The sequence below is a fragment of the Mauremys mutica genome, chromosome 12 (genome assembly GCF_020497125.1).
Source record: "Mauremys mutica isolate MM-2020 ecotype Southern chromosome 12, ASM2049712v1, whole genome shotgun sequence".
Classification (NCBI taxonomy): Eukaryota; Metazoa; Chordata; order Testudines; family Geoemydidae; genus Mauremys; species Mauremys mutica.
The window spans coordinates 44,681,185-44,696,203 of NC_059083.1; the positions used below are offsets into that span (position 1 = coordinate 44,681,185).

Genomic DNA, 15,019 nt, shown 5'->3' on the forward strand with positions numbered 1-15,019 from the left:
TCAGGCCATGCTGATCATTCAGAGCTCAGACACTGAATGGAGCAGCACTCCACCAACCTCCCTGGCTCCCAGGGGCATTTACACACAGGGCTGGTGCAACCACTAGGAGAACTAGGCGGTTGCCTAGGGCGCCAAGTGTTTGGGGGTGCCAAAAAGCGGTGTCCTGGCTCGGCAGGGAGGATCCGCCTTCCGGAGGCACCGGAGAGCCAGAGCACCAGCTTGCGGGGGCAGCGAGCCCCAGCCATGGAATAGCCAGTGCTGTGCAGTGGGGGCAGCAGCCCTGCAAACGCAGTGGTGCCGCTGGCAGGGAGCAGCTGTGCCCCCCACCTCTCCTGCCCAGGCTGCGGCCTGGCAACCCCCCCCCCCCGAGGCTTCTGCAGGCTGCAGCAGATGCATGTGGGCGGTGGCTCCCATGTGCCCCCCAGCTCCCCCATTGTCATGCCCCCATGCTCGGGCTCTGCGGCTCCCGGGCATGTGAGCTGCCACCGCGGTGCGGGGCCCTGAGCCTGCCGGGAGGGGCAGTGGCGGTGGCAGCTCACACTCCTGGGAACCACTGAGCGCGAGCATGGTGAGGGGGGAACCGGGGAGCACACGGGGGGCACTGCCTGCATGCATCCACTGCAGGAGCCCCCGGGAGTGTGCCAGGCCGCAGCCTGGGCAGGCGCACCCCCCAGCGCCTCCCTTCACCGGGCTCCAGTTCTGCAGCTCCTGGGTGTGTGAGCCACCGCTGCCCCTCCCCTCCCAGGGCCCCGCGCCCCGGCGGCAGCGGCTCCTGACATGCAGAGATGAGTGCTGCCCAATGATCTTGGAATTCTTGATGCGGGTGCTGAGAAGCAGCCAAGCAGGGGAGAGGAACTAGCAGCCAGGAGTGTCCAGGGGGAAGGTGCTGAGAGCTCACTGCTCAGGGCCTGGTACTGCTTTGGCCTCTGGCATCTCAACTGGGCTCAGTCCTGGGTACACAAACAGCGCTGCATTAAGGACCTCAGAAACAGGCCTGACTTGGGAATTCACATAAGTGCTGAATCTATGCCCCTGCTTTGAGGCTGGCATTGACCATCCCATCCCAAATGACTCACATGAGTTCCAGGAACTTTTGGATGTGGCCAAATCCATTGCGCAACATTAAGTTTGCATGTGTGTGTTGCACGGCTGGCAGCGGGGAGAGGTGAGAGTCTGTGGCTGGAGCTGGTGGGTGTGGTTGTGGGACAAGATAATATCTTTTACTGGACCAACTTCTGCTAGTGAGAGAGACGAGCTTCCGAGCCAAGCAGAGCTCTTCTTCCCTCTGGGAAATATACTCAGTCACTGCTAAATACAAATTGGAACAGATTGTTTAGCATAAGCAGTTAACACGCATTTCAAGGGACCATTCAAGGCAGGGCCGGCTCTAACATTTTTGCCGCCCCAAGCAAAAAAAAAAGAGCACTGCCCCCCGCCCCCGCCCCCTCAGCACCGCGTCGCGTCCCCCAAGTCCCCCCCCCCCGAGCGTCACACCGCCCAAGTCTCCGCCCCCAGCGCTGCATCACACTGCCCAAGTCCTCGCCCCCCTCAGCGCCGTGTAGCGCCGCCCAAGTCCCCGCCCCCCCGTGCCACGTCGCGTCGCACCACCCAAGTCCCCACCCCCGAGCGTTGCGCCACCCAAGTCCCCACCCCCAGCGCCGCATCGCACCGCCCAAGTCCCCGCTCCCCCAGCATCGCGTCGCACTGCCCAAGTCCCCGCCCCCCAGCACCGCATCGCACTGCCCAAGTCCCTGCCCCCCGAGCATCACGTCGCACCGCCCAAGTCCTCGCCCCCCGAGCGTTGTGCCGCCCAAGTCCCCGCCCCCAGCACCGGGTTGGGCCGCCTGTGTCTCCGCCCCCACAGTGCCGCTTCGCGCCGCCCAAGTCCCCACTCCCCCAGCGTCGCCTGGCCAAACCAAAAACAACAGAAACAAACCCCGATCGCCGCCCCCTCCCAAGGTGCTGCCCCAAGCACGTGCTTGGTAGGCCGGTGCCTGGAGCCGGCCCTGATTCAAGGTGAAGTGGCCAGTTAACAGATTCAGGCTGCGTGAGGTTTGGTTGTGGCTGTGGGCTGGGTTTTTGTGTGTGCAAATGAGGAGTGTGTGTGACTGTTGCAGCTGCTGTGCTGTTTAGAGTGTAATGTATGCGTCTGCAGCCAGGTTGTCACAGCGAGTACACCGGCTCTGCAAGTGCCTATGGGATGGTCATTGCAGATGATGCATGGGGAATGATATTGATCCCAGCAAAGCCAGTGAGTGGACTCGGGATGGGGGCCGCTGGAGTGGGGTGGGAAGGGCTCGCGGGGGGCTGTGCATCCTCCAGGGGAGTTCTGAGGGTGGAGAGGGGGGAACCTGGTCTGGGGAGCAGCCCCAGGGCAGGCTGGCCCCTGGGGTCTATAAAGGCTCATTGCAATTTGCCCCACAATGAACCGATGTGCAGGGGGAGGAGGAGAGGTGGAAGTTTTGCCTAGGGCGCAAAATATCCTTGCACCGGCCCTGGTTCTGCCCTGGTCAGAAGCCTGGCCAATATAAGCTCATTACCCAGTCCGCCCCCTCCCTTGATGTGGAGAAGACGTGAACTAGCCTTTGTAAATGTAGCTGAGATGTTCCAAGCACTTCAACCAAAACACACAGTTTTAGATTAAATATCAAACAGATTTATTGGCTACAGAAAGATTGATTTTAAGTGGTTATATGTAGCAAATGTAGAGATCAAAGCTGGTTACCTAAGAAATGAAAATAAATTTCCAGTCTAAGTTCTACAAACTAAAGAGGCTTTGAATCAAGCAGTGTCTCCCCCTGACAGATGGTCTAGTTCCTCAATACACAGGCTGGGACTCTTTTCCAGCCTGGGACCCCCTTCTGTTATAGTTTCTTCCAGCTTGCTGGAAAGATCTTTTGCTGTGACATGAGGGTCACTCAGTCCCCACTGGTCAAGCTGTCTCCATAGTACACAGTCTCTGGAGAGTGGATTCTTTCCTTGATGGGTGTTGTTGCACCATTTACCGCTGTCTGGCTACTCCGTTGTTGTACCTGAAAGGCTAGTTGTGATGTTCCCAACCTGACAACATATTTCAGTAACACATATAGCAACAATTAATAACTTCACATACAATCCAACAGATCAAGATTTTTAAAATGATACCTCACAACACATACTTTATACAAAACATATCATAATGATCTGACAGTGGTGAATATGGGGCTTGCAGGGTGCTGCTTTGAGGTACAGAGGCCTTATGTTCAACTCAATGCACTTCACCTCTCTGTGTGTAACACAATAATGTTTCAATGCTGCATCTGATCAATTCCAACACTTCAGCAAATGTTCTAGGCATCAGCAGGCAGAACTGCACTGATTGTGTCAGAAATCTGGAAGCAGGAAATGGGAGACACTCGGAGGGCCTGGCACTGGGTGAGATGGGCAAATGGGGGCCTTTGATGACAGAGTTGGGGGTAAGTGAACCTTTAATCCCCTCTGTGGTCTATTGAGAAGCCACCTACAGCAGTGGGGGGGGGAGCAATAACTCCTCGTGGGGAAGCCCCTCCCGCAGCCAGTTTGGTTCTGGTGAACAGGGCAGGGATTTTGCAGGAGGCCTCCACATGCCCTGCTGGGACGGTGGACGGTATTTACACCTGTCCGTGAAAGTCTCCCTCTAACTCCTCCCAGCTGTGAGTGATGCAGACTCAGCAGAAATTCTGCCCACAGTTCGAAATCGAGGGCCCTAGGAGAGGAACAGGGAGGGGAAATTCAAGCCTGGTCTACACTAGGCGTTTAAATCGGTTTTAGGAGCGTAAAACCGATTTAACGCCACAACCGTCCACACTAGGAGGCACCTTATATCGATTTTAATGGCTCTTTAAACCGGTTTCTGTACTCCTCCCTAACGAGAGGAGTAACGCTAGTATCGGTATTAACATATCGGATTAGGGTTAGTGTGGCCGCTGATCGACGGTATTGGCCTCCGGGCGGTATCCCACAGTGCACCAGTGAGCGCTCTGGACAGCATTCTGAACTCGGATGCACTGGCCAGGTAGACAGGAAAAGCCCCGCGAAGTTTTGAAATTCATTTCCTGCTTCCCCAGCGTGGAGATCTCATCAGCACAGGTGACCACGCACAGCTCATCAGCACAGTTAACAATGCAGTCTCCTGAGAATCGTAAAAGAGCCCCAGCATGGACTGCACGGGAGGTACTGGATCTGATCGCTATCTGGGGAGAGGATTCAGTGCTAACAGAACTGCGTTCCAAAAGATGAAATGAAAAAGTATTTGAAAGAATTTCTAAGGCTATGACGGATAAAGGCCACAGCAGGGACTCCGTGCAGTGCAGAGTGAAAGTTAAGGAGCTCAGACAAGCCTACCAGAAAACCAAAGAAGCAAACGGAAGGTCCGGGGCAGGTTGAAAAACATGCCGCTTCTATGCTGAGCTGCATGCAATTTTAGGGGGCTGCGCCACAAGTACCCCACCCCTGATCGTGGATTCCGAGGTGGGGGTTGTAATCTCTGCCATGGCTGAGGATTATGCAGACAGGGAAGATGAAGATGAAGAAGAGGAGGAAGACCTAGCAGAGAGCACACAGCACTCCGTGAGCCCCAGCAGCCAGGAGCTTTTTATCACCCTGACGGAATTACCGTCCTCCCAGCCCTCACAAGCCACTATCCCAGACAATGACGCCATGGAAGGGAGCTCTGGTGAGTGTACCTTTGCAAATAGCAAACATTGTTTTTTAAGCAAGCCTTTTTTAATGATTGATTTGCCCTGAGGACTTGGGATGCATTCGCAGACAGTATAGTTACTTAGAAAAGTTTGTTAACATGTCCGGGGATTGAGAGGAAATCCTCCAGGGACATCTCGATGAAGCGCTCCTGTAGGTACTCCAGAAGCCTTTGCAGAAGGTTTCTGGGCAAGGCAGCCTTGTTCCGCCCACCATGGTAGGACACTTTACCACGCCATGCATGTAGCAAGTAATCAGGTATCATTGCGTGGCAAAGCATAGCAGCGTATGGTCCCGGTGACTGCTGGCATTCAAGAAGCATCCGCTCTTTATCTTGTTCTGTTATCCTCAGCAAAGTGATATCGTTCAGGATAACCTGGTTAAAAATCAGGAATTTAAGTAAGGGGGGTGGCCATTTTTCTACTGGGTTCGTGGACTGCAGCAGCTTAAAAAAAACACTTTCCTGCACGTAGCGAAGCGGGGGGAGGGGGGGAGTGAAATGCCGATGATCTTTTCTGTGTTTGGTCACCGGCGAGGCGATCTTCCCCAAGCTACCAGCCACGCAGTGGGTGGGGGGGTGGGAAGGTTGTTGATTAGCAGGGAGCTAGCGTGGTATTAGCCATGCGTTGGGGGGGAGGGGTAAATCACTACAGAAGCCGAAAGACAGTGGCTTACCATGGCCGCATGCAAGCTGAATTCTGATGCCTGGACCTGTGTCTGTGAGATCTGTAACTCCAGAGCTGCAAGCACTCACTATTAAGATGAAAAATGCGACCTTGTAGGGAAATCACATGTGCTAGGTGAATAGTGCTGTTCACTGTGAAAGAGTATAACCATTGTTCTGTAAAATGTATCTTTCTAAATATTTATCTCCCTCATGCAGCTGCAAATTTTTCAACCATCCCTCCTCCATCCCAAAGGCTAGCACAGATAAGGCGGAGGAAAAAGAAGACGCGAGATGAGATGTTCTCGGATATTATGGAAGTTACACACAATGAAAGAGCTCATCTGAATGAGTGGAAGGACGTGGTATCAAATTACAGGAAAGAGGCCAGTGAACGTGAGGACAGGAGGGATGAACGTGAGGACAGGAGGGACAACCGAGATGAGAGGTGGCGGCAGGAAAACCGGCAGGAAAATCAGCGGTGGCGGCAGGAAGATCAGCGGTGGCGGGATGCAACTCTGGGGCTGCTGCGTGATCAAACTGACATGCTCCGGCGTCTTGTGGAGCTTCAGGAACGGCAGCAGGATCACAGAGTGCCGCTGCAGCCCCTGTATAACCACCCTCAACCCTCACCATGCCACATCCTCCTCACCCAGATGTGTAAGAACGTGTGGGGGGAGGCTCCGTGCACCCGCCCACTCCACCCCCGTGGACAGCCCAACCAGAAGGATGTCGTTACTGTGAATTTTTTTTAATGGCCTTCTCCATCCCTCCTATCCTCCTCCCAAACCACACCCTTACTTCTCTCCCTCTTTTTATAATGAATCAATAAAGAATTCATGCTTTTTAAATGAGAGTGACTTTATTTGCATAAGTAAGCTGTACTCGAAGGGGGAGGGGGAGTTGCTTACAGGGACTGAGTCAATCAAGGGGGTTGGGTGTTCATCAACAAACACAGCAGTCACACTGTACCCTGGCCATTGATGAAGTTCGTTTTCAAAGCTTCTCTGATGTGCACCGCTTCCTGGTATGCTCTTCTAATCTCCCTGGTGTCTGGCTGCGCGTAATCAGCGGCCAGGTGATTTGCCTCAGCCTCCCACCCCGCCATAAAGGTCTCCCGCTTACTCTCACAGAGATTGTGGAGAATACAGCAAGCAGTAATAACATAGGGGACATTGGTTTGGCTGAGGTCTGAGCGAGTCAGTAATGTCCGCCAGCGCGCCTTTAAATGGCCAAATGCAGATTCCACCACCATTCTGCACTTGCTCAGCCTGTAATTGAACATATCCTGACCACTGTCCAGGCTGCCTGTGTATGGCTTCATGAGCCATGGCATCAAGGGGTAGGCTGGGTCCCCCAGGATAACGACAGGCATTTCAACATCCCCAACTGTTATTTTCTGGTCTGGGAAGTAATTCCCTTGCTGCAGCCGTTTAAACAGAGTAGTGCTTCTGAAGACGCGAGCGTCATGAACCCTCCCTGGCCATCCCACGTGGATGTTTGTGAAACGTCCCTTGTGATCTACCAGTGCTTGCAGCACCATTGAAAAGTACCCCTTCCGGTTTACGTACTGGGTGCCCTGGCGCTGCGGTGCCAAGATAGGGATATGGGTTCCATCTATCGCCCCCCCACAGTTAGGGAGTCCCAGTGCAGCAAAGCCATCCACTATGGCCTGCACGTTTCCCAGAGTCACAACCTTTCGTAGCAGCAGCTTAGTGATTGCTTTGGCTACTTGCATCACAGCAGCCCCCACAGTAGATTTTCCAACTCCAAATTGATTTCCGACTGACCGGTAGCTGTCTGGCGTTGCAAGCTTCCACAGGGCTATCGCCACTCCCTTCTCTACTGTGAGGGCTGCTCTCATCTTGGTATTATGGCGTTTCAGGGCAGGGGCAAGCAAGTCACAAAGTTCCATGAAAGTGCCCTTACGCATGCGAAAGTTTCGCAGCCACTGGGAATCGTCCCACACCTGCAACACAATGCGGTCCCACCAGTCAGTGCTTGTTTCCCGGGCCCAAAATCGGCGTTCAATGGATAGAATCTGCCCCATTACCATCAGGATCTCCAAAGCGCAGGGGCCCGCGGTTTGAGAGAATTCTGTGTCTACGTCCTCATCACTGTCATCGCCGCGCTGCCGTATCCGCCTCCTCCTCGCCTCGGATTGAAGGTCCTGGTTCACCATAGACTGCACGAGAGTGCGCGAGGTGTTTAAAACATCCACGATTGCGGTATGGAGCTGAGCAGGGTCCATGCTTGCTGTGCTATGGCGTCTGCACAGTTCACCAAGCAAAAAAGGCGCAAAACGGTTGTCTGCTGCTCAGGGAGGGAGGGGTGAGGCTGTACCCAGAACCACCCGCGACAATGATTTTTGCCCCATCAGGCACTGGGATCTCAACCCGGAAATGCCAAGGGGCAGGGGAGGCTGCGGGAACTATGGGATAGCTACGGGATAGCTACCCACAGTGCAACGCTCCAGAAACCGACGCTAGCCTCGGACCATGGACGCACACCACCGATTTAGTGTGTTTAGTGTGGCCGCGCGCACTCGATTTTATAAAATCTGATTTACAAAACCGGTTTATGCAAATTCGGAATAGTCCCGTAGTGTAGACGTACCTTCAGTCTCATTCATTCATTTCACCACCATGGGCCTCACCTCATGAAATGAGCTACAGGCAGAAAAGCCCAAAGCCCTGAGCCCTGGCACTTTAGGGCCTGTTCAGAATTGATTCTGCTTCCCCCAGGGTCGCTCCTTAGACTCTCCCCTGTTGCACTGTGCGTTCCAGTGACTCACCAGGCATAGGCGGCGAGGAATATGGGCCCGTGGTGCCCGTGCTCCACCAATATTTAGGAATGTGGGCCCGGCTCCACCAATGTTTGGGCTTCTATTTTCAGAGCCGTCCCATCCATAAGACAGACCAGGGAAACCGCCCCGGGCCCTGCGCTTCAGGGTGACACGGGGTCCAGGGCGGCCCGGGGGGGGGGGGGGGGGGGATAGTGAGGGGCTTGGCACCAGCAGCAGTGAGCAACCTCACCAAAGCCCACCCCTGCTCTGCCCCTTCCCTGCCCCCACTCCACCCCTTCCCCCAAACCCCCATCAACCCGCCTCTTTCCCGCTTCCAACCCCTCCCACAAGCGATGCCGAGAGCCGGCAGGGCGGGGTGGGCTGGGGCCAGTTACCTTGCTGCTGCCGGAGCCAGGCCCCCCACTAGCCCCCTGGCTGCCCTGAACCCCGCATCCCCCTGAAGTGTGGGGCCCCCCAAAGCACGGGGTCCCATTCATAGTACAGACCGGGCAACTGCCCTGGACCCCACATCCCCCTGAAGTGTGGGCCCCCCCAAAGCACGGGGTCCGTACTATGAACAGGATGGCTCTGCTTGGACTCCATGTTCCCCGAAGCATGGGGCCCCCTAAAGCGCGGGGTCCAGGGTGGTTGCCCCGGTCCGTACTATGGACAAGATGGCTCTGCTTGGACCCATTCTGGGCACCACCAAAAATGATACAAACTTGGCACCCCTGTCACCAGGGGCTCTTGCTTAGGGGCCCTGGCCCTGCAGACACCTGTCACCAGCAGGGGCAGCTCCTCCTTGGGGGAGGGTGGAGTGAAGTCCCAGCAGGAATGTAACTGCTGTGCAGTGCAGCTGAGGTACTGTAGGGGGCAGCACCAGCTGCTGCCACTGGGGAATCCTGGAGGCTGCAATACACCAGGCTGCTACCAATGCCTGTGTCCCACTTAGCCTGCAGGCAGCACAGGGAGGAGCCCAGAGCAGGGCCCAGAGGTGGCTGTGGGGTTGTTTCAGCTCATACGCACTGTAAGGTCTCAGGGGGGTTGGTGATGCAGGGTTCCCAGAGGCAACATGGAATAATGGGGTGCCCAGCGCTGGCCTTGGGGGAGATGGTTGCCCAGCCCCACAGATCTCACTGCCAGGAAGTTTCCCCTGAGATTCAGCCTCACTTTCCCCTTTGTTAATTTCTCTCCATCCCCACTGCTCTTTTTGCCCCTAAATTCTTTATGTTTAAAAACAGAACCAGAAACAATAGACCCCCCTGCTGGTGGGCACAGAAAATACTGACTCTAGGATCAATTCTCAATCCACATCTCACACTGCCCATGAGACCTCCTGTTCTCAGTCATATCTCTGCCCACAGTCCTGCATGTCTGGATGGGTCTCTCCACAGCTGGGATGGGCAAATCCCCTCCTGCAGACCCCTCCCCTCACAGCTAGGATGGGGGACTCTGGAAAGTCTGGAGGATGCAGCCACATAAGCATTGGCCTCCCCACTCCTCAGATGCAGTAGGTGGGGACAGAAATGAGAAGATCTCAGGACGGGGTTCATACAGGATTTTATGCCAGGCAAAAGTCCTGTTTGGATTGGACTTAACTTTACAACCCCTGCAATGAAGTGGACCTGAGCGGATGGCTCCCTGTTAAATCAAACACTTTGCATCTCTCCCCATGTTAAATACATCTGGAGTGTTTTTAAACATTGGCCAAGCGAATTGTTTATCGTTCTCTGTATTTATATTGCTGCACAATAACAGCTGTAACAAGTGCCCCTATGAACTAATGGATGATGTGGAAGTAGAGCAAGAACGGACAGGGATTTCAATGCATGACAGTCTCTGTGAGCAAGAGTCAGGCTGGCTGTAACCCTAATAACGCGAGGTTTGTAGAAGCGAGGATTGTGTGAGGCGAGTGAGAAAGAACTGTGGGAGAAGTCGTTGCGACCTTGTGTCGATAATGAATGTAGACTGGCGTCTAAATAGAAGTGAGAAAAATAAGATATCAAGATGGCCTATGTATAAACAAAATGCAGCTGTTGCCTATTATTGTATGTAACAAAAAGTATAAATGCTGCTGTAATTGTTTACCTGTTGAGAGACCTGCCTAGGACTGGGGAAACCCTGTGTCCTAGGGCTCTCCCTCCCTCTATACAATTGTAAAGAGAAAATAAAGTATCTGACTCTGCTGCACCCAACCAAAAAGTGAGAACTAAGTTTTTCTCCAACAATGACACAGTGCAGCAATGACTTCTATTCACCATTGTGCTGGCACAGCAGCAGGGGCAACAGGTTTGTATAATTTTTGGTGGTGCCCAGAATGGGTCCATGTCCTGCGCCTCCCCTCCCACCCCCACCTGCCTTGTAAGCCGATCTATATATTTTTAAAATAATGTAAAAATGGACTGGAAACAGTAAGCGCATAACAGTTTCCCTCTATTGCACAATATCACTATTGTCAGAAAATGTATTTAACTAAGACTATCAACTTGATTAATACTGTTCTGAATACGGAAACAATGCAGCACTCTTGGATCATTAACCCATAAAAGCAAATACCAAGCCCTAGCTGCTCAGGTCCAGACTCCAGGAAGCCCCCTCAGAGTCAGTCAACTCCCGGTGGGTGCTGGGGGGAGATGCCATAACATGTGTGTCTCCTCCCCTCCTCCCTCTGCAGGTGCAGTCCCTTTGTTGTGAGGTAGCGCAGCATAGAGTGGCTGGGCAAGGGGCAGCTCCATCCCCCACTGGACAACGATGAAAAGTGTTTGCTGCCTCCTGAAGAACATTGCAAAAGAAGGGGCTACATTTTGTTTTAGTTTTAGAAAGTATTTGCTTTTATGGATTATTGATCCAAGAGTGCTGCTGCACAGGGCGCAGGTAGGGATGCCAGCAATGCCCCTCTGCTGTGTACATCAGCCAAACTGGACAGTCCCTACGGAAAAGGATAAATGGACACAAATCAGATACTAGGAATGGCAATATACAAAAACCTGTAGGAGAACACTTCAACCTCCCTGGCCACACAATACAGGATTTAAAGGTAGCCATCCTGCAGCAAAAAAACTTCAGGACCAGACGTCAAAGAGAAACTGCTGAGCTACAGTTCATCTGCAAATTTGACACCATCAGCTCAGGATTGAACAAAGACTGTGAATGGCTTGCCAACTACAAAAGCAGTTTCTCCTCCCTTGGTGTTCACACCTCAACTGCTAGTAGAGGGCCTCACCCTCCCTGATTGAACTAACCTCATTATCTCTAGCCTGATTCTTGCTCGCATATTTATACCTGCCTCTGGAAATTTACACCACATGCATTCGACGAAGTGGGTATTTACCCACAAAAGCTCATGCTCCAAAACGTCTGTTGGTCTATAAGGTGCCACAGGACTCTTTGCTGCTTTTAATTCTATCATTTTTTTCAACTATTAATTTTCAAAGATGTAATGCAGGACGTGAGCATATGTGCCCTGCCTTCCAGAGAGAACCAGTCAAGACAATAAGGGTGGGGGGGGAGAAAGAGAGAGAGAGCAGCTGCACATGTGTGTAGTTGTGATGTTTATGACACATGTACATTGTAACTGAACAACCCAGTCTGACAATTTAATAGTTTATTTTGTTAAGATAAATATTTTGGATTTCTTGAAATTCCACAGTTGAAATACAAATGACGTTATTTAGAGAAGTTAAACTTCACTATAGATTTGAGGGAAAAAAATAAAAATGTAAATAATTCCATTTCTACAAATATATTTAGATACTTGTTTTTAAAATAGTGTTTAAATGTAAATTAAAATATTCTTGTATTTACACCTTGTTACAATAATGTTTTCTAAATTAAAATAATCTTTTTACTTTCATATTTTATATTGAGATTTCACAGGGGTAGAAAATTCTGACCGGAGTGAATGACCCCATCCCCCACCATCTGCTACCCCTGGGGCAGGGGACAGGGAAGGTGGGGGCTGGGGGTTCCCAGGTGTCCGGTTTTCGACTGGGACCTCCAGCTGAAAAGGGAAACTGGCAGCATCGGGTCAGCAGAGAAAGTCCAGTTGCTGCAGTAACTGGCCCCCACCACCGGGGGCAGGAAGAGCAGCAGGGCTGGGAGGGGCCAGTCTGTGCCGCGGGGTCACTGTCAGGGACCGAGATTCCCTCCGGCCTGAGCTGGGACCGGGCAGATTATCAGGGGAGCCGCGTTTGTACCCCCAGCGTTGAGACCAGGACAGAAATAAGGGCGGAGCTTCCCGGAGAAGGTGTCAGTGAAAGTGAAGAAATGGGACCTGTCAGTCACATTGTAAAACGAGACCTCGCCTGCCTCATAGTCCAGGAAAATCCCCACCCGGCTGGGCCTGACGCTCACGGGGAGAGGGGTCCTGAGGGAGGTGCCGGCCTTGTATTCCCCTTCCTCCAGCCACACGACCCAGAATCCATTCCCAGGTGAGAATGTGCTCTCCCCTTTCCTGCTCACAGATTCCCTACAAACCCCCAGTTCCCAGCCTGGCTTGTCTCCCACCTCCACCTCCCAGTAACGCCTCCCGCCCGCAAACCCCTCAGCGCCCAGAACTTCAGGGTACGTATCAAATCTCTCAGGATTGTCGGGCAGATCCTGCCAAGTGTCTCCCCGTCTCACACGTTTCTGATCCTCAGACAGGACGAGGTCGGGATGAGCCGTGTCTGGATCCAGAGTCACGTCCACTGGGGAGAGAGTCACAGAGTCAGGGCCAGGGGCAGGGGCTGGTCACTGGGATCAAAGGGAAATTAACCTGCAGCCGCGTTAATCACTGTGGGGGAAGTCAGAGGGGTTGTTGCCTGAGGGGAGTCAGGGCCCCTCTGCCTGTGAGGAGACAATGAGGGGAAAGGGCAGGAGGAGCGGGGGAGGGGTGAGAAGGTGTCAGGGGAGGCGGGGAGGGGAGGTGACAGACTGATGTTGGGAGAGGGAGGGGGAGGTGACAGGAGCGGGGGGGGAGGGAGGGACATGGGGTGGGGCAGGTACAAGGGCTATGGGGTGATAAGGGAAAGGAGGGGCACCAGACAGGGGTGTGAAGGGAAGGGCAGGTTCCAGGGGGCTGCAGGGGGTGGGGGGAGGGGTGGGCACCAGGGCAGAAGAAGGGGATGGACCCCAGGGGGCACAGGAAAGCAAGGGAAGGGGCAGGCACCAGGGGGCACAGGGGGGTGAAGGAATGGGGGGAGCGCCAATGGGGCAGGGGAAATCAAGGGCAGGGTGAGCTCAAAGGGGTGAGATGATGAGGAGTGAGGAGGTGAAACCATGGGGGGGAGCGAATGAACAGGCATTGGTGCCACAGGGGCAGAATGGGGGTGAGGGAGGAGGTGAGCAAAAGGGGGGCAGAGAGAGGGGTGTGAAGGGCAGGCCCTAGGGGGGCAGAGGCGTGTGCAGGGAGATGTGGGCACCAGGGGCCCAGGGGCTAGGAGAGGGGGAGGGGAGGGGTGGGGGAGTGCTGAGGTGAGGGGAAGGGCTGAGACCAGGGGTCCCAAAGGGAGGTGAGGGAAGGGACTTGCACCAGGGAGGCAGATTGGGCCAGGGCAGAGCTGGGACTTGGGGCAGAGGAGGAGCTGGCACCAGGGGACTGGAGGGGTGGTGAGGGGTGCAGGTGTCACGGAGCCAGAGGGGGAGGTGAGGGGCAGGGGTGAGAAATAAAGAGAAGGTGGCATGAGTGATGGTGGCAGAGGGGCGAGAGGAGAGCAGGGTCAGTGGGACAGAGGGCGGGGAGGGGGCTGGGCACCAGGAAGGAAGGGGACAAGGGGAGGGTCAGGTGTTGGGGGGGCAGGAGGAAGGGCAGGCAGCAGGAGGGTGCGGGGGGGAGGGGAAGGGCAGGTGCCAGGGGACTGAGGGGGCTGAGCAGAAGGGCAGGCACAGGGAGGGCAGAGGAGGGGAGGGAGAAGCCCCAGGGGGCAGAGAGGGGTGAGAGGCAGGGCAGGTGGGCAGAGGGAGGTGTTAGGAGAGGGGTTGGGGAGAGGCAGGTGTCAGGGGTCAGAGTGGGGCTAGAGGAGGGGTGGGCACAGGGGGGTGAGGGAAGGGGCGGGTGCCAGGGGTCAGAGAAGGAGAGGAGCAGATGCCAGGAGGGCTGAGGGGAGTAAGAAGGGCGAAAGCCAGGACAGCAGAGAAGGGTGAGGGGTGGTGTGGCCATCAGAGGGTAGGGGAGGTGATGGCAGTGGTAGGCACCAGGGAAGCAGATTGGGGTGAGGGGTGGGGTGGGAGACATGGCACAGAGGAGGGAAAGGGGAGAGGTGGATGCCAGGACATATCGGGGGTGTGACGTGATGGGAGGGCTCCAGGGTGCAGAGGATGTTTGGGGGAGAGGGGCAGATGACAGGAGGGCAGGGGGAGAAGGGATGGGCTGTTCCAGTGGGGCAGAGATGGGTGGAGGGCAGGGGCATGTGCCAGGGAGGAAACGTGGGAGTAGAGGGGCAGGGGCCCAGGGGAGCAGAAAGGGAGTGAGAAGAGCGGGAGGGATGTTGGTGAGGGGTCAGAATAGACGCTGGGTCCAGGGTCCCTCACAGGGGTGGGGGAAGGGTAAGGGAGGGGCAGGCGCCAGGGAATCTCTGTTGCTGTCGGGCCATGTGTGGTTGGTTTCTCGCTCAGAGCAGGTCGGTGCTGTCCTCACACACACTGGGGGTGCAGCCCTGCCCCAGGGGGAGCAGATGGGACTCCCCATGCTGGCAGGCCCCACGGGCCCCACCTTCCAGCCAGGAAACCCCACAGCCAGCCCCTCCCCTCGCAAGGCTGAGCCCCACCCCCACGGGAGCAGTTGTCTGCATTTCAGGGGGAGGGGTATAAATGCGTGCTAAACAGCTGTTGCTAATGAGGCCAGGACAGTGGGGAGGGGAGGGGGCATTTCCCCA

General features: G+C 54.8%; 1 protein-coding gene across 1 annotated transcript in view; it reads right to left on the reverse strand.

Annotated features, from left to right (window-relative positions):
• Positions 1–12,227: 12,227 nt before the first annotated feature.
• Positions 12,228–15,019, reverse strand: part of LOC123345949 (E3 ubiquitin-protein ligase TRIM39-like) — a 205,796-nt gene continuing 203,004 nt past the window's right edge. Inside the window, exon 7 of the mRNA XM_044983088.1 lies at positions 12,228–12,853. Coding sequence (XP_044839023.1) covers positions 12,294–12,853 — 560 coding nt within the window. The 3' untranslated portion in view covers positions 12,228–12,293. The remainder of the gene's footprint in view (positions 12,854–15,019) is intronic.